Consider the following 27084-nt stretch of genomic DNA (forward strand, 5'->3'; position numbering starts at 1 on the left):
TTTTCACCAGAGCTGTCTCTGTACTAAGTACTCTACGCGTGTTTGTGTCTGTTTGTTTATTACGTTCTACTCGTAACGCAAACGGAGGGCTGGTAAGCTGGGATTTCCCAGCATGAAGTTGGTGTCGTCATCTGAAAAAGTAGTCCTCCCATCTGTTAACTTGCTGTATGAACACTTTCAGTCCCAATCATCACATTCACATGGATCTATTGTTTAGCTCCCGGTCTTTGGTCCTCACTCAGAACAAGTTATCCTAGATGTTGCCCTATCTACTGAACTACATCTAATCAGCTAGACTACAAAGTTTGTCGTGGTCCGGTTGTAGGAAAGCACCTTATGACTACATGGCATAAGTCACTGTGGAGATTTATCCTGCTGAGCTAGCCTGCTCCAGACCAGGCTCAGATCCTGGATCTATCGATATAGATCCTGGATCTACCAATATAGATCCTGTAACCACCAATATAGATCATCAATATAGATCCTGGATCCATCAATATAGATCCTGGATCCATCAATATAGATCATCAATATAGATCCTGGATCCATCAATATAGATTCTGGATCCGTCAATATTGTTCCAACTAAACTATCAACTAATTTCTAAAATACTAATTAATCTCATGTTTTATTTCCTAAATTCCAAATGAAACTGTAGAAGAAAACTCTTCAGGTCCAATTCTGTAGCTGGTTCAAATGAGGTTCAATCACTGACAGTGGAGAAAAGAAATTCACAGTGTATCCATGAAGATCCAGTCTGTTGAATGGCCTGGCCGAGTTGGATTTATACAGAACATTCAAGAGAACAAAAGGGAAGGTGTCATGAGTGGGTTTGCATTGAATCAACACATGTCTCTCTGCAGAGGAAGAGACATCTGTTGATATCTACAAGGTGTGACCGTTCTCGGGAGAGCTAGACGATGTCACTACAGGGGTCACTCATCAGGCCTTGATCAATGTATGAAAGACAAATGTTACGGCGACAGTTCAGGAAGAGAGGAAAGATCAAAGAGTCTTTTCATCAAGACTGCAAGGGTTAAATTCAATAGAAACAGCTCAGCAGGACATTTGATGTTCCCGAGAGAAAGGAACATTATAAAAAAACAAATAAGAAATGTAAGGTAACACATTTTCTTCTACAAAACCTAATGCTAACCCTTTCAATGTATGTTTTTTTAATAGTATACGATTAGTTTCGCCTTTATTTTGAAACCGGAAGTTGTAACACTTAGATCCTTCCGCTAACTTTACGCTCGCTCCCGATCTGGGCCATCGGAATGCGTTTACCACGACCAGCGAGCAGACAGACTGTCCGGCCCGACCCTTGTCCCCGTGGTAATGACCTCGGAGAAGGTATATTTATTTATTCATGAATACATATACAATATATGGTTCCATTTTTCACCTTAACATAAACTTATGATCTTATTTCAATTAATTGAATTCAGAAAGTTTCTAAGAAAAGTACGTCAGATTCATGATATGTTCTTGAACCGCAGGAATGTTCACATCTCTTGATGATTCCCATGCTGAAGTGCCCTTGGGCAAGATACACAGAGCCGGCCTGAGACATAAGCAAACTAAACGGCTGCTTGGGGCCCCTTGGCCACCAAATTATGTGTAGGGCCCCCAAAAGGCTTGGGCCGGCCCTGAAGATACCGAAGCCCAAAGTGCAATACAATACAAATGTATCAGTTTATTAACAGTTGCATAGACAAAAGTCAGCGGTCCAGCACTTTCCTCTTGCTTAGTAGTTTGTCCATCACTGTCATGTGTGTGTGTGTGTGTGTGTGTGTCTTTAAGAAGTTCAAACAGCTGAGTGTTTGTTCAGTCAGTCAATTAGTAAACCTGCAGCAGGAAGAATCCTCTCATACAGTATCTGAAACTGATCTCACAGCTGCCGTCGCCATGGAAACAGGTAGGCCCTTATACGCATTCATTTCTACTTTTGTTTTTGCCACAATATTCATATTGGTATTTGTGAAATACAGTGGTTGACATCCATCCATAAGGCATAGTGTAAAGTTGCTGTATAAACTAGACACATCAAAAACATTAACAAACAAAGCTCCTCTCTATTTAACATATGGTAATTCACATCAATTGTAATTTAGACATAAAATTACATCATGTAGTTCCTTTTTCTATTTTTAAGGGAAAAAACATTTTACAAGCACACATTCATTACTACTTTTTTTTTTTTTTTACTTCAGAACCAGTTCCTCTGAAAATCGAGTTGTGTTTACTTGACTCACACACACACACACATAATTTTTACAGTCAAATGAGTTACTAAGTCTTTTGCAAGAATTCCCTGTACTACCCCTCCTCTCCCTCTCGAACTCCTCTCCCTCTCGAACTCCTCTCCCCCTCCACTCCCTCTTCCCCTCCTCTCCCTCTCCCCCTCCACTCCCTCTCCCCCTCCTCTCCCTCTCCCCCTCCACTCCCTCTCCCCCTCCTCTCCCTCTCCCCCTCCACTCCCTCTCCCCTGCCTCTCCCTCTCGAACTCCTCTCCCCCTCCACTCCCTCTCCTCCTCCTCCAAATTTCCTACCCTTCTCCTCCTCCCCCTCCTCTCACCTCCTTCTCCCCTCCTCCTCTGAACCTCAGATGAAGTGAACTCATGCACATGGTATTTAAAGAGAATATTAATCATTTATGTCCTCCTCACTTTGTTGTTGTATCTTATTACATTTATACTCTGAAGTATTTTGTAAAAATGATGCCCAAGGGAGAGCACTGGAGCTTATTTACATGTAGCAGCCATTATGTTTCTGCATAAAAGACAAACATGCAAGTGTTTTAAAGCTGTTGTTTTTCCTCTCAATAAGTCGTTTCACTATTCTCTGTGTGTCACTCCACCCGGCGGCTGCTGCTCTTCCTCGCCGCCCTTTAAAGTGGCATGTTGACAGAGAGGGAAATCAGCCTGCAGCACATTTTCACTGTCTGATGTGTGTGTACAGCTGAACCTGGAGCTGCTCACATCTAGACAGCTGGGGCCTCATGTATCAATGTTGCGTACGCACAAAAACGTGGCGTACGTAATTTTCCACGCCAACGTTCAGATGTATCAAAAGTGAAATGAGCGTGGAAATGTGCGGTGTCCCAGAGCAGCGTACGCACGTTTTTTTGTGTGTTTATGCCTGATGAGAGGCTACCAAATAATACTGGTCTTCGAGTCTCGACTTCGTTTAAGAGCGTTTCCAGCTCAGACTCGGTGAAGTTGCGCTTCTTCCCTTTACTCATTTTCTAGATCTGATGGTGCAGAGAGGGGAATCCCCGGTGCAGGCCCTATTTAAAATTATTTGCATATTTAAATGGGGGCGTGGACAGGGAGGAGTTTAGTTTTTCTACATGTGCGCTCAATTCCACGTTGATTGGGATGTACAAAGGAAAAGTGCTTGGATCCATGCTTACGCACACTTTGATACATCTGATTTTTTTTGTGCGTACGACAGTTTCTGGATTCTAGCGTACGCAATGTTTCAGTAGGAAATCCACGCAATTCTTAGTACATGAGGCCCCTGGTCTTTTACAGGTAATAAAACACATTTGGATTTTTCAATTATTCCACAAGTTGCTTTTGGTTTTTCCTCATCATGGTTTTAGTGCTCCTATAAGCAGGATGACTGTAACTGTTATGTTACTCATCACTTCTGAGGAAAACATTATCGTACCTTTTATGATGGTTTGGGTTTAAATTGGTCTACTTGGTTAAAGGTTGAGTGGTGATTCTATTCAGAAACACTTTCTGTTATATTACTTGAAATCATTGTCACACACCGATAGCAACGAATACATTAAATGCTCTGACATAAAAAATCAATTAAAAAGTCATCTGTGGCTGTGGTAGGACTGTAAAAGCACCGTCCAATCAAAAAGATTCGGGAGAAAATACTTGGACGGCCTGCCTGCCTGTCTCCTTTTCCTCTCCCTCTCCTCTCCCTCTCCAACTCTCCCCGTACTTCCTGATTGTCTCGAGCACTCTTTTGGCATTCTTAGGGCGCGACCACTGTAATGATGAGATCAGCTCTGATATATCATGATATTTATCTATGTGTTAAACCAAAGAATCCATCCATCCATTGTCTACCGCTTATCCTGTTAAACCAAAGAATACATTCCTGAAATATAAAATATGGCAACTTACAATCAGTGGTCGATCTAGAAAATTCTACATGGGGTGGCAAAGCGGTGGCAAGAGGTCTTGGCAGGGTGGCATGGGAGGACGGTACGCAGGAATCCCCATATGTAAACAATATGTAACAAAACAAACACAAAAATACTTATATTATAGTAATAGTAAATCTTTTTAATATCTAACCCAATAACATATGCTACAGAAAATAGCCAATAACTGAAAACATGTTATTTTACTTAGTGAGATGATACGTTGTGGTTTCTTTGTTTCCTTCTTTTGACAAATGTACTTATTGTAAGTCGCTTTGGACAAAAGCGTCTGCTAAATGACCTAAATGTAAATGTAAATATGTGATGCTACTGTACTGCAATTTATATGGAAGGAGAATAAAAACATACAATGTGGTCCAGGGGGAATTGCTGTCGGCCTTAGGACCCTCCCCGTCATCTTCATCTGCCTGGTGGTCACTCCCTGCCTCTGTCCCACTTTCTGAATCTACAGCAGCCTCCTCTTCATCTCTCACATCCTCTTCTCCTTTACTTATTTCTTCAACTCCTGCTCTGACCCTCCTGGTCTTCATTTTTCTAAAAAAAAACTGTCAATATCCCCACTTTTGCTTTCCTTTTCATTGTTCTGCTCTCTCCAGCTACTCTTGCCTGCAATAGTCAAGATGGGAAAAGCTCTGGTTATCCTGATATTATGTTACACTGTAGGGCCATGTAGCTAATAAGTATAACAAATATAAAATCAGAAAAGATTTATCACACGCACACAGTTATGTTTGGACTAATTAATGCTACTGTATTTGTTATTTTCCCAGTTTTACTGTGCAGCGTCATTGCTGTGATATGTGACAGTCAATGGTTTTATAGTATTGATTAGCTAATCAAATCAAAATGATCGATCTCCTTGCTAGAACTGTGTAGTGCGTTGTAACGTAACGCCCGCGAAACGCGAGCCTCTGTAAACGTTATGGATTGAAACATGACAGGTTTTAATATGTTGTATGAAGCTGTTTTTGTCTTTACTAAAACCAAAACTAATCAAAGGGCAACATGCTCTCACAAATCACGAGCGAGCGATTTTACGTTTGGCTAAATAACGATCACACTGTTGCCGTTGCTGAATCACCTTTAGCATACATGACATTCATTACAAATGTAACTTTAGGTTAAATTGGCCTATTAAAACATCAGCAGGGGAAACTAACTTCACCTTCAGATGCTCGGGGGCAGCGCAGTCGCTCCACTCTTTCCACCGCAGCAGACTCGTGAGACGGACTGTGAACGCTGCTCAGCACGTTTGATGCAGGGCCGTAGCTAAGTGGGTCAGGGGCCTAAGATTATATTTACAATTATTCACTTTTGGCCAATTTATTATTTGTTTCAATGCTTTGAAAAGCTTGTGGACATAGTGGAGGTTTGTTTTTACAAGTACAGTTTTAAGAAACCAAAAGTTAGGGGGGCAGCTGGGGGGGGGGCAAGACTCTACAGCAGGGGGGCAGCTGACCCCCCTTGCCCCCCTGTAGATCCGCCCCTTTTTTAATTCAGTAAAAAATTTAAATATGACCTCCAAAGAAAGGAACTAGACATTATTAACCCTTGAGGCCCCTTTAAAATGATGTTACACTCTTTACCGCTAGGTCCCAAAAAGGTCCCTCTCATTAAAAGTGTAATAAAAATGTAATTTATAAAAAAAATTCACGTCCACCACATAAAACATTTTTTTTCCTAATATTTTTTTGTTTTTATGCTGTTTTTCCCCAGGACCCCTGATTTTCAAAACAAAAAATCAGTGCAAAGTTGAATAATCGGGATGTGGTTTTACAGCCTTGATTTGCCCAATAATTGATAACAACATTGATATTGATGCATCATTAGTTTTGGAGGAATGAGAGTTTATTCACATAGACTTCCACTTGTTACCCTTAGGTCCCAAAACAGTCCCTCTCATAAAAATGAACACGTAGATATTATTATTTTTTATTTTAACCGCATCAAATCTTTTCAACAAATTTAGGCCTAACACTGTCATGCCATTAGTTGTGTAGATTTCTGCAGATTGAGCCATTCATTTGTTCTTTTATTTAGGAATATGTCACTTGACATTCACAATATAGGTGGTTTTAACCATGTAGCTGATTCGTGGCTCGTGGATGATAAAGTTGGTTCCAAACAAGGTTTTCCCATAATTCATCTCTCTCTCTCTCTCTCTCTCTCTCTCTCAGTGATCATGACGGCGGAATTCATGAACTCGTGGTTCCTGACATCAGGAGTCATCAGTTTGTTCATCATCCTCCTTCTCTCCATCGTCCTCACAGCTCTCTGCAGTGAATGCAGCAGGTCAGTCGCTCCGTATTCTAGATTTGTATTTCTAAAACTGTCAGAAACAGAAATTATTATTTTTTTTTTTTTTGTATTCTTCCACGGGTAAAAGCCATACTGCAGCATACACCGTACATGTCATATAAGTGAAACTTTCATGTGAGGTATACACCAGACATAAAAAAAACAGCAGGTGGTGCTACAATCAAGGTGAAAGCGTATTTGCTTCTAACTCCCACACTAAGGTCACAATTCTTACATCCACATGTTCTCTGAAGGCAGCTGCATGTTGTGATATAGGCCACACCCATTTGCGCCTGTGATATTTTTCTGCAATTTCACTAACAATGCTAAAACTACGTTTTCCAACTCCTCCTAGACAGAGAGTCCGATCAGCACGAAAATTGGCACACGTAATCTTTGGATGACCCTGATCTTAGGGTATCATATGGAATTGTGATCTTTTCAAAAATACATCTTGCTTGCACACCGGTTTGCTAGTCTGCGGTCAGGAGTCCTACAGGAGTAGGTACTGTAAGTTGGGAGTTTGTTCTGCCTGGTTCACGTCAGCTAGAAGGATTGTAATATCAGAGGTTTCATTTACATTTATGTTTGAATCGGTGTCCGTGTGCGTATGTGCGCGCATGCGTGTGTATGTGTGTTTGGTAATTAGATGCAGCCAGGATGTCTAAAAAAAGAAAAGTGGACATAAGAGACTCCTACACCCATCCTGCAACACCTTCACTGGCAAAAGCAGCATATCCACTTCAAGACCCTTCTCATCATTTACAAAGCTCTCAATAATCTGATAAATAAAATGTAATATTATTATTGTTATTATTACTATTGGATTAGAATTGGGTGATAATGTTTTGCTACATGCTTTTCCAAAAGATATATAGTGTTATTTTAGTCAATCTACTCTATGCATTGTAATTATAATATCTCCAATAAAATTGTTTAGATTTCTGCTTGTAATGTTTTGAGTATACATTCATTATAATACTCAGATTTATCATAAATAATTGAACACGCACATGTTTTTTAAGTTCCGTCAAAGAGGGATGGAGATGGGGTCCAAATGATTTGACACATCAGTATTTAAAAATTATTTGAAAGTAACGCAATAGTTACTTTCCAAAGTAACTAGTTACTTTTAGAATTTGTAACTCAGTAACTACTTTAGTTACTTTCTGGGAGAAGTAACTAGTAGCTACTTTAACTAGTTTCTTTTTTAGAGTAACTTGCCCAACACTGGTTTTGAATGAGGGCCGGTTGATTGCCCGTTGTACATAATACTACACACGCATGGCTTGATGTTGTTTTGAAGGAGTGCCGTCTGCATATATTTCTAGTCAACACTCAACCTGCATCAGCGCATGTGAATACAAGCGGATCTGTGCGAGCAGGCAGCTTATCAAAATACAGTATCAACTTTCCAAGTAGAAAGCGACATTATGGTAGTTCAACGAGGCGGACGGTCATCAGAACAACATCAAGCACGTAAAGTACATGAAGAAGAACGTAGCGGGGTGAGGATTGTTGTGGCCGCGCGCCTTGCGGAGCAAGTCTCCACTGTGCTGCGCGGAGATGAGAGAGGGCAGCTCATATCGGCCACTATACGGCCAGCATGTTTTAATGTTTTTTCCACTAAACGGGCCAGTAAATATTCCTTCGCGGGCCGGATCCGGTGTATATATTGGTGAGAAATAAACAAGGAGTAAAAATGACGTGTAAATGGTTGATTTTTCTAAATGGTTATGTTTTATTATCCATGTACCCATTTAGACGTGTAGACGTTGACATCCCTACCCAAAACCATACAAGAAAGGCGTCTGTCACATTACCCTGTATTAGCTTCTCTGCACTGGCTGCCAGTAAAACCCAGACCACGCACCATCATATCTTAAAGAGCTCACTATAAACAGCAAAATACACTATGGAGTAATGCTGCAGTCACGATTTATAAATCAAGTTTTTGTTACAGACGTTCATTAAAGCTGCAGGACTCTGAGGCAGATAAAGATCCTTCAGCTCTCATCAAAGTGGTAAGACAACTCTTTCCCATCCGTTCATTCCAAACAATAAACAGCAGAAAGGACAGAACATGAAATGTTGATGGACAGGTGCAGCGGGAAGAGGAGCTGGTAGAGAGAGAGAATCCTATGATCAACGAGACTCAAAAGGATGAAAAGGGTGAGCTTCAAACTCATTTCACCCAGAAACGATGAGCAGAGATGTCCTGTCTCTTATCCACCTCTCTGTGTGTTTAGAGTTGAATCCCAGTGAAGCAAACACAGCGTCCTTCCCTCCTTGGAGGAGCCACTTGAGAGGGCCACCGAACCACCCGGGTCAGTAAATCATAACCTGCAGGGGGCGCTAGTTTATCTGCAGCGACAACATCATAAAATAAATGTGCTTCAGTTACAAATCTGTTATCTATAGCAAAATACTTGTCCATGAACCATCGTCATGGAAACGACATACACTGTCACCCAGAACACACGGAGGAAACACTGTCATCAGACACCAACACAAACGTTACACACTTTTCATATTAATAGTTTTTAGTTTTACAGTTTTTTTAATGTATATAAACATAGCAGTTTTTTTATTTTTGAGGTACAACACTAATGCAAATCATTGTATTAATACACATGTGTTGTGTGTTCAGACTTGAATCCCGAAGAAGAAAACTCCATCCCATTCACTCCGTGGAGGAGTCACCTGAAAGGTCTGTACTAAATTTCTGAGACAATGTGGGGATTAGGATTCATGGTTATGGTGCTAGAAATAAAGAATTAGAGGGTTATGGTGCTAGAAATAAAGGGTTAGCAGGGCTCCAGAGTGCGACCACTTTGGAGCCACAAACCAAAGCAGAAATGATAACATTGCTTAAATTTTGCCAAAGAAGAGCATTTTAATTAATTTAATAGTTATTTTTTCTTGATTTCTTGTTTGTTTTAAGATTAAAATAAAAATGAAGATAAATATGTTTATAGTCATTTACATAACGTGTTAAGAAATGACCAGTGTATACGGGAACTGTAAAGAAAAGGTATAATAGGTGTATTATTGTGATGCCAAAAGGAGCAGTGAAAAACTATGAAAAAAGATGTGCTGGAGCACCAAAATGAAAAAGTAAGGCGCGGCAGTGCGCCCAATGTAAAAAGTTAGTCTGGTTAGGGTTCAGGGTTCCAGTGCTAGAAACAATTTAGGTTAGGGTCTTAAGATATTTTCAATAATTGCAGAATTGTAACTCACCTATGAATTAGGCATCTATGTGTAGCAGCATGCTACCCAAAATGCTTTGGGGAGGGGTGCAACCAAACCCATCAGAGGTCATTGAGTTGAACACAGCCAACCACTTCAGGGCTCCAGAGTGCAGCCATTTTGGTTGCACGTACAACCAGAAAGTGCGACTACAGATTTTCCTTGGTCCATCTGTGTGTAGCATTATGTTTTCACCAGCATTTTGCATGAGCTTGTCATTTGTGCCTTCATCATTTTCAAGTGTTAATAGTTAAAAAAAAAGAATTTTCTCTTTTAATTGTAGGCTCTGAGGTTTCAAAAAACGGCATTTAATATTTTAAATCCTCCGTAGTTTACCTGAGTATCACGTTATATCGTGAAGTGGATCTGTTTTTTGAAATGCTTCCGGAAGTTCCGAATATAAAGTCACACAGAACTGTGCAGTAATTATATAACTTATTTTGTGTTGTCATTTATTTATTGGTAGTGTATTGTGATTTTATGACCTTTATGATGAGCTGTAGATTTTAAGTACACTGTACATGCAAAAGCCCAACTCTGGGATAAAAGTTGAAAAAAGCCATATAGCGGTAAACTCTTATCAGTTTAATGTTCTGTAACTTATATAAAATAAAATATGAATATTTACTAAAATTATATGACAATGTTCTTCTTGTTGGCTTCAGTGTCAGCTGTTAGTGGGACAAAACAAAGAATATTTCATTCAGAAATTTATTTGATAGGATAAACCCCTTGAGAGGAATCCTCTCGTTTTCGAGGGGGTCCTAATATACATTACAAACCGAAAAGAGACAAGACACAATCAACAATCTACAAACATACAGCAACAAAGACAACAGACATCAACACAGACATAAAAGAAATGAGTACAAAAAAAAAAAAAAAATGGACACAACCTCTCAATGGCCGCAAATGGCCATAGCAATAGCCTAAATAAACTAAGAGAAATGTAAAATAATATCATAATGTTCAAATTAAAAATTACAGTGGGGAGAAAAAAAAAAAAAGAATAAAAAAAAGATATAATTCATCTGAAGCATGTGCAATTTAACTCAAAATAAGAAGACACAGAATATTTAAACCTATGAAAAGAGGTCAATGAGCGTAAATTTAAAGGAAGATTATTCCAGTCTGAGGGCGCTTTGTACATAAATGCTCTTTTACCAATTGTTTTGTTCACTGTGGGGGTAATATCTTGCTTTAAAAATGGATTCTTCACTTTTTTTCTGACACCGGTGGCCAAACAGTTACATAACATGAAAACAATTGTTATTGCAACCCTACATTTAAAGCAGAGCAGTTGAGGGTTGGTACTTTAACAAACAAGAAAAAGTGGGAAGTGGGGAAAAACCATTGCAAAGTAGACGAGGTAAGAATGAGAGCAGTGGAGGAAATAGAAGAGAGGAAATGACATCTCTATTGCGTATCACTCACAGATCCATCTGAGCAGGTGGAGGTGGTCCATGAAGTGGTGGTTGAGATGGAGGAGGAGGGGTCTTTTCCTCCGTTGCCTGACGGGAGGACTCAGCTGGAGGGATGAGGTTGAGGATCAAGGACATGTGAGGCTGGACAGAAGCAGTATGGAAGGAACGATCACAGAAAATGAAGGAACAGCAGCTTTTCAAGTAAAGACTGTGTTTGGGACATCATTTTTTTTGTCACACCTTTAACTCACTTAGTGCATACTAACTTTGACGCCAAGTGTTCAAGCTACAAAGATTTACAGGATATTCCCTGGGTTTTTAGTTCAAATCAGAATATCGTAATCTGGAAAGAGCCAGAACAAACTGTGTAGTTTGTATTGTGAGCTTTGCCAAACTGTTCATTTAATCCAATAGGGGGGTAGTGTTGCTTCCCTTTACATGCCCCCTTTTTCTTTTTTTTAAAAGGGATGTTTCAGTTCTGTGTATTTAGCATGGTGTGTATTGTGGGTATTGGTTCGTTCCACCCTATAGGCCTTGGTTATAACCCCCTTGGTAAGTGGTTCTTTCAGTGTAAGACTTTTTTCTCTCTGTTTTACTTAATTGGGGTTTTATGTCTATGCATACATACATATATAAACAATTTTATTCATCCTGTGTCTTCTTTGAAAGTTACCTTTTTGTTTTAGAAAATCACTCACTTAATTTCGAGTATTTATTACAAACATCAGTCGTGACTTAAACCATCTCAACTTTTCAACATTATTTCAAATAAGCAGAAGAAATGTATGAACTATTGCTAGTAAAACATAATAAAAAAACAAAACAATCATTTGGCTAATTTGACACGCCGGTGGTTCGTTTGACCTTTTCCAGCTCACTTTGGGATATCCAAACGCGAAAAACAGCACAAACGATAAAACAAACAATTGTCAGCAGGAGATTTAAAGAAGTACAAATATGTCTCAGAAGTTCCATGTAAGTAATAAAGTGACAACACGCAAACAGCAGAATCACACATTCTGGATTCTCTGAATCAGATTTTCAGTTGATCAACACTTTGTGATCACTCCAGCAGATCAGGCTTTTTTTTTTTCAATAAAACAGTTCCTCCCGTTAGGTCAGGTCCTTCAAAATCCACACGATAATACTCGAGGAAAACCAACCTTATCAGCACTATTAACCATTAGTAAATACTGTATGATTGCACCATCATCATGTTGACAGTATGTGTGGATCAAGTCCACTTCTACAGTTCCAGCATGTTTACAGCAACAGGTACATCCCTATGGAAGTCCATCACCGCCAGTACAGATACCGAAACAGTGACACAAATACAAACACTCCAAAAATAGTGTGTCGATAGAAAAATAGACAAAATAGTGTGACTATTACTATTTGTTTCATCATTTGAGAAAAGTTCAGAGTAAAAATGTTTCTATGATTTAAAATTTGGACATTAGTCCATGATGATTAAAATTCTCATTCTCATCAATCAGTTGTGACTTAAACCATCTCAACTTTCAACATTCTTTGCAAAAAACTCACAATTATTTCAAATTAACAGTAACAAAAATACAAACACTCCAAAAATAGTGTGTAGATAGAAAAATAGGCACAATATTGTGACTATTACTATTTGTTTCATCATTGTAACTCATAATAGTGAAAAGTTCAGAGAAAAATGTTTGTGTGATTTAAAATTTAGACTAATATGATAATTACAATTATTATTAATTTTAATTATCATGCCTGTTAAAACTCATCAAACAGTCACAAGTTAAACCATCTCAACTTTCAACATTCTTTGCAAAAAAAAAAATATATATATATTTCAAATAAACTGACAAACACTCAAAAAATAGTGTAAATAGACAAATTGCAATAGTCACTATTTTGTATATTTGCTTCATCATTTTGACTGTGACAGCTACAATTTCTTCAAGTAAAGATCCACCCTCAAATGTGCTGTTATTTCATTGCTACATTCCCCAAAATTTAAAAAGAAGAAACATTTGTAAAATAAAGAAAAATTTGAACAGATTTCTCTGGACTTCTGACAAAACAAACAATAAGAGAAAACTCCCCTCAAACTACAGAATCTAACAACTGCTGCTACGCTGATGAAGGTCCACTTCAAACTTGCTATCTGACATGAACCTCAACTCCCCGTAGAATTCTCTTTTACCCATCGGCTGGTGCGGTTACCCACCTGGATCCACCGTGGTCCACATCAAACTAAACCAGGTCCAAGAGCAGCAGACAGTGTCCCAGTTCTCCTTGTGTTAACGAGCAGTGTGTTTATGACAGAAAGAAGAAAACAGGGTGTACCGGCTGTGACAGCATCCTCTACTCCTCCTCGTCATCATCCTCATCATGGCAGTGGGTGATCTCCTGAGGAGCCTGAGGGAAGAAGAGGGGGGGCTGGATTTCGCTGAGGGATAGAGTCAGCTGGTGACGCTTGCACTCGATGTCCTTGAGGTCGCGTCGGTTCCGCGTGGCCAGCGGCGACTCGCCGTCGACGGCGCTGATGTGGGCGTGCTCCACCGTCGACTCGTGAGGCATCTGGGAGGCGGAAACATTGACGGTCAAAGCACGCGAAGGCAGAGCGGCGTCGGAGAGAAAGAAGAGGTGAGCTCACCAGAACGTGTGCAGCCCGGAACAGATAGCTGAAGGGGTAGTACAGCAGGTTGATGAAGGACGCCGCATACAGGTCGGCGTAGCGCATCACTTGGGAGGCAAACAATGTCTGCCGGGATCCACTGCGAAACAGACTTCCCATCATGCCGTAGCACATGTCCATGTCGTGGGTCACTTTCTGGAAAAGGACAAGGAGACATGCCTGAGGATTCTGGCAGCCATGTTTGTCTTTTAGGGAACAGAAAAAACACTTCTCTTTAAGGGAACAGATAAACATTTCTTTTAGGGAACAGATACAATACATCACTTTTAGGGAACAGATAAAACACTTCTCATTTAGGGAACAGATAAAACACATTTCTGTTAGGGAGAAGAGAAAAAGCTTCTCTTTTAAGGAACAGATAAGCGCTTCTCTTTTAAGGAACATAAACATTTATCTATTAGGGAACAGATAAAATACTTCTCTTTTAGAAAACAGATAAAAACTTCTATTTGTGGTACTAAAACAAGTACCATGTTTTAGAGACAACTTTTGTGTCTAAAACATGGTACTTGTTCTTTCTTTTTGGAGAATCAAAAAGGCTGTTCCAAGTGAGTCGAAAGGACAGGAATGTCCCACTCTTTTCATTACTACTATTACAAACCACGTTTGTAATAGTAGTAACCTCACTGTTAGTTTTATCACAATAAATGATCAGGAGTCTTAAAAATGTTTTTATTCGTGAAATAAAGTGAAAATAAAAAAAGAGGGCAGCATTGACAAAAGATACGCTTAAAAGTGACTTACAGACAATAACAGAAAGCTGTTACCATGGCTTATGTAAATGACGGATGGAGATTATATTTGATAGGGTGTGTGTGTGTGCAAGTGTGTAAGGTATCAAAATGAATACATTCAGAAATTGATGAGGGAAAGCTGCTAAAAAGTGGAAGACACCACAATAATGGTAAAAAGCTCTGGTTGTGTTTGTCACATTGTTGGACTGTTTGTACTTTCTGTCTATTTCACATTAGCATGATAAACAGTAAAGTTATATTTAAAAATGTGCTCTTTGGTGGATTATGGGTTTGATAGATTCCAGGAGATGCTTGGACAGATTAAAAAAATATGGCGGGTCTAATTTTATCAAAACTAGGTCCTATTAGGACCGGAACCACAGTGGATAAACCCATTCATTGTCATTGATTTTGCTCATTATTTACTTTTTTTTAATTTAATACCTTCTTATATTTTATATTCTGTTATTATATAACAGTTTCTTGTGTTTATTGTGCATGTTCAAGCAAGCGCTCGGATTTCACTTCAACTTTTTGTTTAACTATGCAAATAGTTATTAATGATTGGCATTTTAATATCAACCTTTAATATTGAGATGATCTTAAGATTCAGTTATCTTTCCCTGATTTCAGGGTGGTGCCCCATGTCTTTATGTTATGGTTTTAATAATAATCCTATCAATATTAATATTTTATTTCTATACATAATGATCTATTAATAACCAAACCTACTCCTACCTATGCGCAACATCAGTTTGTGTGTGAAAAATAAGTAGTATCAGAAACTTGATATTGTTTAAATTACCCTACTCTTTGACTTTTAATGGACTCAGCTTTCAGTGAAGGAATATGTGTTGGAGTAGTTTTACCTTGATGCGTCTCTGCAGGGAGCTTATGTCAGGCCTCTCATTGCTGCTGCTGTCCAGATGTCTGAGGACAAAACACAAGGGAACTGTGGTATACATACAGCAGACCCAGAACTATCTTAATTTTAATAGACTGGACATCAACATGCAACCCAACACTTTCTGGGAAAAGGTCTGTTTGTCCACTGAAGTAATGACTGAATAGACCAGATCAGTCTTAACCTGATGTCAATAAAAGAGGAACTTATCAAAGGGGAACTTAAACAGGACCATAAAGAGGAACTTAACAAATTGGAACTTAAGTAAGACGAACTCAACAAAGAGGAAATTCACAAAGATGAACTTAACAAATGGGAACTTATAGAGTGACTTAACAAAGAGGAACACAACAAAGAGGAATTTAACAAAGAGGAACTTAACAAAGCGGAACTCAATAAAGGGGAATTTAACAAATAGGAACTTCACAAAGAGGAACTTAACAAATGGGAACTTAAGAAAGAGTAACTCAACAAAGAGGAATATAACGAAGAGGAACTCAATAAAGAGGAATTTAACAAAGGGGAACTTATATAGTGACATAACAAAGAGGAACCCAATAAAGGGAAATTTAACAAATAGGACATAGGGGAACTTAAAAAAGGGGAAGTTAAAGAGGAATTTAACAAATAGAAACTTAATGAAGAGGAACTTAAAGAGGAATTTAGCAAACTCAATAAAGGGGAATTAAACAAATAGGAACTTAACAAAGGAACAACTTAAAGAGGAACTTAACAAAGAGGAACTTAACAAAGAGTGACTTAACAAAGAAGAACTCAATAAATAGGAACTTTACATAGGGGAACTTAAAGAGGGACTTTACAAAGGGGAACTTGAATAAGAACTCATCATAGGGGAACTTAACAAAAGGGAACTTAAAGAGGGATTTAACAAAGCGGAATTTAAATGTACTGAATTTAATGAAAAAGAAAACTGAACAAAAAGAGACTTTAAAATGAAATCAACAAAGATAAACTTAACAAAGAGGAACTTAAAGAGGTACAGGAGTAACTTAACAAAGGGGTTATTTAGCAATGGCAAACGTAGGCGCTACTGACAACATTGATAACATCCAGCCACTAGATGTCGCACTTGCACTCCCCCCATTGCATTCACGTCACAACACAGCTATTGCTCGAAGTGCATACACCCTCAATGGGTTGCCAGTTCGTTGCACAACCTGCGTTTTCATGGTGGATTGGAGTGACTCAGTCATGTCAAGTGCATTTGGGTTACTTTGTGCGGTGGTGTTAGGTACCGAAATGCTGCCTGCTTACTGTAAAACTAAGCCAATTTTCTGTTTTTCCCACACTAACTGGCAACCCTAAAGACTCTTGATCCCTGACTACGCAGAGATACCAAGTGATACCAATGTCGTTATTGAATTGGCTCACAAGTCTTGCTAGAAGCCGCAGCCAAACGTCACATCTACACAGAGGTAAGCAAAACATTAATTTTGGACCAGTCAAACATTTTTAAACTTGTTTGACTTAACTTAACAAAAGAGAACTTAAAGAGGAACTTAACAAAATGGAACTTAACAAAGGGGAAATTAAATAGGAACTTGAGAAAGAGACACTTAACAAAGGTGAACTTAAAGAGGAACTCAACAAAGGGGAACTCACTTGTAAAGTTCTGCAAGGAAGCAGTCCAGAGACTGAAGTTCCTCAAATATGGCTGGAAAACATCTTGCATTAGTACATTTAGCATAATTTCAGTCTTAAACAACCTTTACTGTTTGTACTGTCAACTTCCTTCATTATCTAGTCTGATCTAAGCTTCAGTGAACTGTTTCTTAATTATATTGTTATTAGGGCTGCAGCTATCGAATCTTTTTATAACCACATAATCTACTTATTCCATCAATTAATCGAGTACTTGGATAAAAAATTAACATTGTATATAGTTTCCAAATACACTGATAATTTCTTAACACATTTGGTCAATGACTGTAAACGGTAATTAGATAAGAAAAGAAGAAAGGAGAAAAAAAGCTAAAGATGAATGTTCTTTACTTTATTTAAATCAAAATAACCTAAATTGTTTAAAAATACACTTAAAATGCTTGTCTTTGGTGATATTATAAGCAGTGTTAACGTCTGTTGTGTTTCTGCTGCTTTTTAACGATTCTGAACGACTACGGCCCGACAGTAAAGGCAGCGTTCCCAGCCTGGCTCTGGCCGTACTGCACAATGTTGACCGCCCGCGGTGAACCGGAAACATGATCAAACGACCAGTTCTTAAAGCTACACCCGACCGGACCACCAGGTTCTTAAAACTACGCCCGACCGGACCGCCCGTTTCTTAAAACTACATCCGACCGGACCGCCCGGTTCTTAAAACTACGTCCGACTGGACCGCCCGGTTCGCGAAACCGTCTCGGACGGAGATGGTGAGACAGGACCGGTGTCTTATGGGAGGGGAGATGGTGAGACAGCCGGTGTCTTATGGGAGAGGAGACAGGTGTTACAGGCACGGCAACTTTCTGTACGAAAAAAACGATCAACAGTTGTCTTCATTTTTGACGCTCAAGTCACTCTACTTGATTACTTTCCCACACAAACATTCAGCGAAAAAGAGACCGGGGTCAGAGCCAATCAGAGATGAAGGCCCGCCCCTACTCGGCCTTTGATTGGCTCAGACCATGGTGATTCATCTCTGTATGCTGTGGGGAAAAAACATGACGCTCCACACATAAACAGACCAGCTGAATGGAGTACCATTGCAACCAAGGAACATATTTAGCCGCACCTCACTGATTTTTGGTCGCATGGGCTTCCTCAGAAACCGCCCGTGTGGAGCAATGATCCCTGCTGAGCAGCCGCATAATGCACGAGGAATTTAAAGAAGACTCGAGGCAGAGTTTTTGCCTCGAGCATTTTTTGCAATCGAATTACTCGAGTAATCGTTTCAGCCATAATTGTTATAATTGGTGTGACCTTAAATGGAAATACAGACCAGTAACATTTTATACCATGCATGGTAATGTATGAGTATTATTTCCTAACACCTAATAAAATCAATTTTATACACTGATAATGAATGTAAGGAATATAATAAAAGCTCTCAGGTCATAGCTAAAATCACACTTATTCATTCAACTAAATGTTATGTGTGTTGGAGTGCGTCTATGTCAGTCTCACAGCTCTTGTCCGTCCACACATGCAGCTCCTGAGCCAGCTCAGGGATCACCAGGAAAGTCCTCCAGCCCTGACGCTTCTTGGATTTCAGGATGTCACCGAAAATGTGGTCTCCAATGTAGATAATGTCCTTCCCTTTGGCACCCAGCAAATCACACACAATGTCTGAAGAACCTGGAGTACAACAATGTCCTTTATTCACATGAGAACCGTCACAATCAATGATGGTCTTAAATGAAGATCTTTATTCCTGAAGGACTTTATTCCTTTCCATCAAACATTATTATATGGAAAAAGTTTACCTTTATGACTATCATTTAAACACCCAAGGAATCATCATGTGCTCCTTTACCTCCAGAGTAAACGATGCCATGCTGCAGAAGACCTGTGTATGTTCCGATCTTCAGCCGACCTGTAGTCTGAAAGAGAGACCAGGACCAACGTTACACTCGTCTTTTTAATCTGACTTTTATATCCCATAAAGCCAGTCCATATCAAAGTTTGAGTAGGTGATTCTATTCAGAAACACTTGTTAAATTACTTGAAATCTAACAAACTGCAATGAATAAATGAAACGTTCTGACATAAAAAAAATGTAAAATGTCATCTGTGGCCGTGGCAGGACTGTAAAAATGCCATCCAATCATAAAAGGCAGGAGAAAATAATTGGACGGCCTGTCTGTCTGTCGATGCTTACTTCCTGATTGCAGAGCTTGAGCACTCGTTTGGCGTTCTGGGGGCGGGGCTTTGAACAAATCACCTACTCTGCCTTTAACTGTCAAGCATGTACTTTCTGCATTGGGATTAGCCAGATTACATGCTGACATTGAGTTCAGATCTCAGTGAGGACCGTATGTGGACAGAATCTGGACAATGTATCAAATGTAGGTCTCCATCATCTTCAGATCCTCTCCCGGGGAGGGCAGAGAGACGAGGGGTGGAAAACCAGGTCTGGAGACCTGCTGAGACCAGCTGAGACCTGGTAAGTTACTGCTGAAGAAAACAACATTTCCTGTGCGGATTCAAAATAAAAGCTTTAAATAACTAAAATAAACTGTGAAAAGTTCATCAGTAAATTAAATGTGTTTATCCACTGTCTTAGAGCCGCTCCTTTGACCAGGAAAGACATAAGATCACTTCATGACTCCTTAATGACTCATATGTGAGTAATGGTGTTTCACACTCACCGTGTCGACCTGCCGCAGAACGGTTCCCTCTCCAAAGAATACAGGTTTACGGGCATCAACCAGGATCAGGTCAAAGTAGGACTTCCAGGGCCGGTGGGGTGTCCCCAGCTGCAACACACACACACACACACACTGGTTCAATTCAAACCCATTGAGACTCCTGACAAAACAAATGTTATTAAATCATAAGTGTTACCTTTGGCCCGTGGGGGAAGTCAAACAGGTAGGTCATAATTTTCTGAAAGAAGACAGGAGCGATAATTCTATTTTAACAAGACAGAAAAAGAGAAATTCTCTGCTATCATTAACACCACATGGCTTTGTTAGATAATTGAATCAGTGCATCATTCCGACGGCGTATTAGGTCCACTGTAGGGGGGAAAAAAATAAATAAAAAAACAAACAAAAAAATGGAGCCGAGGTAGTGGGTTAATATTGCGCGAAAAAATTCGCAAGTTTATAAAGTGGCAGTTGTTGGAAGGCAATCAGGTGTTGTCACGCATTGTGATATATTAATCAGAAAAATAAACGTGTACATTCATGGGAAGTTAGCTAGCATAAATGCCGGTTGTTAGCAAATTTGCGCATTCATTTTTCTAATTAATGTATCACAATGCCGCTAAGGTCCTTAGGATGATAATAATAATAATAATGGATTGGATTTATATGGCGCTTTTCAAGACACTCAAAGCGCTCTGACAGGGTTCCGGGTTCCATTCATTCACACACAGTCATACCGGTGGTGGTAAACTACCATAGTAGCCACAGCTGCCCTGGGGCAGACTGACGGAAGCGTGGCTGCCATTCTGCGCCTACGGCCCCTCCGACCACCGCCTCAAACATACAGCAGTCATACACATTCACACGAGGCAAGCTAGGTGAAGTGTCTTGCCCAAGGACACAATGACCACACAGTGACAAGGGCGGGGATCGAACCGCCGACCCTCCGAACATTGGCCAACCCGCTCTACCAACTGAGCCACAGTCGCCCCAATGATGGCTGTTGATGGTTATTGTTGGTTTTATTTATATGGGCCACATTGTCATCTTATTGGTGTTTATTGATTGGGTGGTTGGGCTAAGATGCTAGCGGTAGTTTTCACTTCATCCACTAACACCGGCCGTTTGCCATTGCTATGACAACAAGTGAATGCTTCTGCTAGCATATTAGCCCAACTCACAATTTGGCCCACATTAATTAAACCAACAATAACCATTAACAGCCATCACCTTAAGGACCTTCACGAGGCGCTGTCACACGTTGTGATGTATTAAAGGGATAGTTCGGAATTTTGGACATAAGACCTATTTTCCAACTCAGCCGGTGTGTTGGAGACGTCTGGAGACGTTTTCAAGAAATTTCATTCAGTTCTTCTAGTTGCCGAGTTTGCTTGTGCTATGGCTAGCGCAAGTCAATCGTTCTAGTTAGCAGCGCAACTCACAAATTTCCCACTTTATATACTTGCAATTTTGCCACTTTTTAAACTCGCAAATTTGCCACTTTAAACTCGCAAATTTGCCACTTTATGAACATGAAATTTGTCACTTTAGAAACTCGCAATTTTGCCACTTTATAAACTCACAATTTCCCACTTTATATACTCGCGATTTTGCCGCTTTTTAAACTCGAAAATGTTCCACTTTATAAACTCGCAATTTTGCCACTTTATAAACTCACAAATGTTCCACTTCATATACTTGCAAATTTGCCACTTTATAAACTCACAAATGTTCCACTTCATATACTTGCAAATTTGCCACTTTAAACTCGCAATTTTGCCACTTTAGAAACTCGCAATTTTGCCACTTTATAAACTCGCAATTTTGCCACATTATAAACTCACAATTTTGCCACTTTATAAACTCGCAATTTTACAACTTGATAAACTCAAACTTTTGCCACTTTTTTTTCTGAATCTCATGGCTCCGTTTTTTTAAAGGTTTTTTTCCCTACAGTGGCCCAAATACACCGTCATACATAATAATATCATGAATACATCTGACTGTGAACTCTCACCTCTGTGTATTTGTAATCACTGTTGGTGGCCAGAAACACTTTAGCGACTTCATTCATGCGACTGAGGAGGAGAGGAAGCTTCGGCTTGGCGGACATAAAAAGAGGCAACATCAGAAACAAGTTCAGTGTGTACAAGCAGAGTTTATGCTGCTGGTTTACTTACATCCTTCACCACATACTTCTCCAGGTTTTCAACCGTTTTCTCTTTTAACGACCCCTGTGAAGAAATCATTTCACTGCAGCAGATGACCTGGAAACAGGTTTTATGTGTCGGAAAACGAAATGATGCTACCTTGAAATGGACCCAGTCCACGCCGTCTCGGACATCCTGAAACATGCTCTTGTAGGACATGAAGAGGTCGCCATCTTTGAAGCCAGTCTCACAACTACAGAGACAGTTTAAAGCACGTTTAAAACCATCAAACATATGTCCCCATCTTCTTCAGATCCTCTCCTAAAGACTGAGAAGGGGACAACCAGGTCTGGAGCCCTGCAGAGACCTGTCTGAGTCCTGGTAAGTTACTGCTGATGGAAACACAACATTGCTCCTGAATAATTAAATAACTTCCATTGTGATGAAATAACATGAAATAAAATTGTTTATCCACCATTTTAAAGCCACGTCTGATTATCCGACCAGGCAGGTTGGACTCAAGTATCAATGTGGACTCATGGACACACACATGGACACACACAAGGACACATACATGTGGACACATACATGGACACACACCAGGACACACACATGGGGACACACACATGGGGACACACAGGAGGACATACATGTGGACTCACACACACACATACGTGATCTCACACATGTGGACACACACATGGACTCACACACGTGGACACACACTCACACATGTGGACACACTCACGTGGACACACACATGGACACATGTGGACACACACAAACACACGGACACTAACACACATGTGGACACACATGTGTACTCACACACGTGGACACACGTGGACACACATGCGGACACACACATGCAGACTCACACATTAGGACACAAGTGAGTCAAAAAGTGGCCTGTGAACAGTCAATTAAGTAATTCACTAATTAACCAAAGCAATGAAGTAATTCATCAATCAATGAAGCTGTAACTCAGAAGGTCACAGTGTTGTGTGTGTGTGTGTGTGTGTGGTGGCGAGGATGCAGTACCTTGAGTACCTCGAGCAGTTACTGAAGAAATCCACCAGGCAAGCAAAGAGGTAGGTTTCTGAGGGAGAAGAGTCATTCCTTTAAAGCCTCAGTACCAGACACCCTACATCTCCGATCACGGCCCCACAGACACTTTTGCTTCCTTTTTTGCAATACTTGATTTTTTTGTATTGACACTTTTGATGTGTATGTTTGGACATTTTGGAAGAAAAAAAAGTTTGGGATCATTTTTGGGACCACCTGCTTTAACTGATCCCCTAGGGGGTCAAATTAATTTTGGAAGTTGGATAAAAGAGAAATAAATGTCATTTTAAGTGATTCAATCTTGAAATTTGATCTGTAAAATCCAGCTGCATACAAATGACAGTGATCAATAATGACGTCATAAGACGTCATTATATCCAAATACCATGTATTTGGATATGGTGACCTGCATGTCCTGCTGCCACAACTAATTATGTTGTTGTACTGTAGTATTGCCATGTGGACACTGGGGGGTGCAGATGAGGAGCAGCAGCTTTTCTGACAGTTATATGTACATTTTTTTTGGTAATTTTGTGAACAAGTTTTTGTTTTAACACGTTATGGAGAATAAAATCTTCTGATTGGTTTATTTTACACCCGCCTCTTTTCCTCGTTAGATTATATCGAAATTTTAAAACTTCAAGTTCTTCATGAAGTGGCGAAGGAGGTTTTAATCTTTAGTTGCCACTACATTAAGTCAGAAAAACTGCAAAATGGCAGCAGCTGACTTTACTTTCTAAACTCGCATTTTTGCCACTTTATAAACTCACAATTTTGCCACTTTATAAACTCGCAATTTTGCCACTCTCAAACTTGCAAATTTGCCACCTTATAAACTTGCAATTTTGCTACTTTATAAACTCGCAATTTGCCACTTTATAAACTTGCAATTTTGCTACTTTATAAACTCGCAATTTTCCCACTTTATAAACTCGCAATTTTGCTACTTTATAAACTCGCAAACTTGCCAGTTTATAAACTCTAGGGGTGGGAATTGATAAGTTTTTATCAATATCAATGCCATTGTTGATTCTGCCTATCGATCCAATTCCTTATCAATTATCTTATCGATTCCTGAGTAGTTCAATAAATACTTATATACACTATAATAGGGGATTTTAGCCCATAAATTAAAAATAAATAAAAAACGCACCTTGAATTTTTACACATTTTATTAACAAAAGCACTGCAAACCATTATAACAAAAGAAAAGCTCAACATAGAAAGTTGCACACACTTGTTTGAATTATGCTAGAAGTCATTTGAAGCTTCTAGCTGCTTTTGTTTATGAAATATGGATATTCTTTTGGGTAGTGTCTATGGGTGTTATTTTTATTTTATTTATTTTTTGCCAGGAATGGTCCTTTCCTCTCCCTGCCCTAAATATGTGTGGATATAGTGAATTTCTTCTGTGCCATTCATGTATCTCTATCACTACAGTAACTTTTTGACCATCATTTTTCTCTGATTTGAACTCCTGTGTCTCCCGTTTGGGCAAACACGGCCAAGCATAAATCAGGCTTTCCTATTGGCTGTAAAAGCCGATACGGGAGCCAATACGAGCGTCCGATGCATATACGTAACTCTATACGTCACTAGCAAGATGGTGGATGAGAAGTTGATCGATATACATAAACAAAAACGGAGAAATGCGCCACTGAGACGAGGAGACATCTAGTCACATCTTTACAACTTTACGCATTCGTTTTGTTGTCAGAAATAAATCGCTCACATGGACAAGCAGGGTACCATTGTTTAGCCCCATTTCTCTAGTTTAAGAGGGAAACAACGCTTGTTTCTAGCGCAAACCATTACGGAGTTATGACGCTCTAAAGACAACATGATCTTTTGTAGCGTACTGTATATGCTACAATGGGTCTATGCCTCCACTGATTACACACGGCAGCATTTTCATCGCGTTTGGTGAAATGTAGCCAGAATTTTGATCGCTTCCTCCTCTCCATGATGCTGCCTCGTTGTTTATAGGTTGTCGGCGCGCGCAGGGTCGTCGCAGAGAGAGTGCCGCAATGTACCGCGACGCAAAATTTCGAGTAAACCGGAAAACATGGTGCGGAATCGTTAAGAAGAGTCGATAACGTTGGAGGCGTAGGATTCCGATGGAATTGGTTAGTTGGAGCCGGTTCTGAGTAGGAACCGGTTCTCGATTCCCACCCCTAATAAACTCACAATTTTGCCACTTTATAAACTCGCAATTTCCCACTTTATAAACTCGCAATTTGCCACTTTATAAACTCGCAATTTTGCCACTTTCAAACTTGCAAATTTGCCACTTTATAAACTTGTGAATTTGCCACTTTCTAAACTCGCAATTTTGGTACTTTATAAACTCACATTTTTGCGACTTATTTTCGTGGAATATTAACCCCTCTCTTGGCTCCGTTTTTTTTCCTACAGTGGCCCTAATACACCGTTGTATATAATAATATCATGAATACATCTAACTATATGACATTATAGCCATTAAAGCCATTTTTTAATTTTGTAATTTTATTCAAAAAACGTTCTCACCAGGCAGGTTGAAGAGTGTGTTGAGGATGGAGAAGCGGTCCGTGTCTCCACGCTGAATAAACTTGTTGGGGTACATCTCTCTGATGTCAGGTCTGCACGGATACAAACACACAAGAAGTGATGACGAAGGTCAAACCAGGGTTCCTCCACCTTTTCCAAAGTCAAATTCAAGCACTTTTCAAGCATTTCAAGGTGCATTTTAATGCTTTCCCAGCACATTCCAGCTGAGGTGAACTCCATATTTGTATCAATCCAATCGTCAGTATTCAGTCTACTTATTATTGCACTTGTTCATCACATTAAATGAGATGTTATTGTCTTATAAATAGGGTTGGGCATCATTTGGATTTTACCGATTCCGATCTCGATCCCCTGTTTCGATTCCTGTTCTAAACGATTCTCGATTCTGATTCTTTGAGGTGCAGGTCAACAGGTCCAGTGTTGCCACAGTTACTTTGAAAAAGTAATCTGACTACTGACTACTGACTACTCCTTTAAAAAGTAACTTAGTTAAGTTACTGACTACTTGATTTTAAAAGTAACTAAGTTAGATTACAAGTTACTTTATTAGTTACATTCAACAGCTGCCGACTACCGATTTTGCCAATACTCACTTTATTGATGTGCTTTTTTAACAGTAACATCAACAATGTATCCACTGACATTTTAAGTTGCACTTGAAAACTATGTCCTGATAGAAAATACATGTTTTTATATAAAAAAAATAAAGACAGTCTTCCTTGACTTCACTTAACTTAAATAATTGTTTGCATATTGTAATGGCAGTAACATCATGAATGAACATTTTATGAATATTGAACCAGCATTAGAGCAGCAAGGATTGTTTTTATGAAACAAATGAGCACAGTCCTCAAGTATGAGCGGCGTGATGATGAAGGGAGGGGGCGGGGCCAGCAAGCAGCAAGACATTTCTCCACTAAACTCTCAAGAGAGACTCCGCTCGCATTTCAGCACAGACTGAGTTAGCAGGAGCTCCGTGAAATCGAGAACTCGTCTTGTTTATTCACACGCTGCGCCTTTTCACCGTCACCGGACGGGACCTGCTCGTTTAATGTGGTTGTGCCATGCTGTGACTCTAAATGTTTTTTCAAGTTTGACGTTGTATTCTTGAAAGTAGACAACACTTTGTTGTTAACACAGAGTGTACAACGAACCTTTATGTTGCCATCTTTTGCTGAGATGAAGTCGAAATAATGCTTGTATTTCCAGCTGGAAAATGCGTATCTTTCCCCCTCCATTGTTTACGTTTCTGCCGGTATAGCAGACTACACGCGACCGTCCGTGAAGGTGTCGGCTAACATACATCACCCCCCTGAGACGCAAGAAGAAAGCAGATCTTTTTTTTAACTGACAAAAATAGTAACGCACCTTGTATTTGGATAAGTAACTTTAATCTGACTACTGGTTTGGCAATAGTAGCGCGTTAGACTACTCGTTACTGAAAAAAGTAGTCCGACTACAGTAACGCGTTACTAAGTAGCGTGTAGTTTTCCACATATGTTGCACTGTGCTAATC

General features: G+C 39.6%; 2 protein-coding genes across 7 annotated transcripts in view; one reads left to right on the plus strand and one right to left on the minus strand.

Annotated features, from left to right (window-relative positions):
- Positions 1 to 1887: 1887 nt before the first annotated feature.
- LOC311009989 (uncharacterized protein) lies at positions 1888 to 11726 on the plus strand. Its single transcript, XM_084004478.1, has 7 exons — positions 1888 to 1918; positions 6367 to 6481; positions 8451 to 8511; positions 8590 to 8659; positions 8737 to 8814; positions 9138 to 9197; positions 11173 to 11726. Exons 1-7 carry the CDS (start codon positions 1909 to 1911, stop codon positions 11274 to 11276), a joined length of 498 nt encoding a protein of 165 aa, XP_083860604.1. The 5' UTR covers positions 1888 to 1908; the 3' UTR covers positions 11277 to 11726.
- A 132-nt stretch (positions 11727 to 11858) lies between these two features.
- The window catches only part of LOC311009984 (cytosolic purine 5'-nucleotidase-like), a 48354-nt gene continuing 33128 nt past the window's right edge, over positions 11859 to 27084 (minus strand). For all 6 annotated transcript variants that reach the window (XM_084004468.1, XM_084004469.1, XM_084004470.1 and 3 more), the window contains 13 exons: positions 25548 to 25639; positions 22995 to 23052; positions 22113 to 22206; positions 21984 to 22037; positions 21821 to 21904; positions 20000 to 20041; positions 19804 to 19911; positions 18969 to 19035; positions 18620 to 18790; positions 17102 to 17153; positions 15444 to 15504; positions 13799 to 13975; positions 11859 to 13722 (listed from right to left, as the gene is read on the minus strand). In XM_084004468.1, the coding sequence (XP_083860594.1) occupies positions 13507 to 13722; positions 13799 to 13975; positions 15444 to 15504; positions 17102 to 17153; positions 18620 to 18790; positions 18969 to 19035; positions 19804 to 19911; positions 20000 to 20041; positions 21821 to 21904; positions 21984 to 22037; positions 22113 to 22206; positions 22995 to 23052; positions 25548 to 25639 (1276 nt within the window). In that variant the 3' untranslated portion in view covers positions 11859 to 13506. The remainder of the gene's footprint in view (positions 13723 to 13798; positions 13976 to 15443; positions 15505 to 17101; positions 17154 to 18619; positions 18791 to 18968; positions 19036 to 19803; positions 19912 to 19999; positions 20042 to 21820; positions 21905 to 21983; positions 22038 to 22112; positions 22207 to 22994; positions 23053 to 25547; positions 25640 to 27084) is intronic.

Source organism: Eutrigla gurnardus (assembly GCF_963514095.1).
Source record: "Eutrigla gurnardus genome assembly, chromosome: 24".
NCBI lineage: Eukaryota > Metazoa > Chordata > Actinopteri > Perciformes > Triglidae > Eutrigla > Eutrigla gurnardus.

Coding starts and splice junctions, on each gene's coding strand:
- LOC311009989 (XM_084004478.1), top strand. Junction 8,512..8,589: donor CTTCAGCTCTCATCAAAGTG/GTAAGACAACTC, acceptor GTTGATGGACAG/GTGCAGCGGGAAGAGGAGCT. Junction 9,198..11,172: donor GTGGAGGAGTCACCTGAAAG/GTCTGTACTAAA, acceptor TATCACTCACAG/ATCCATCTGAGCAGGTGGAG.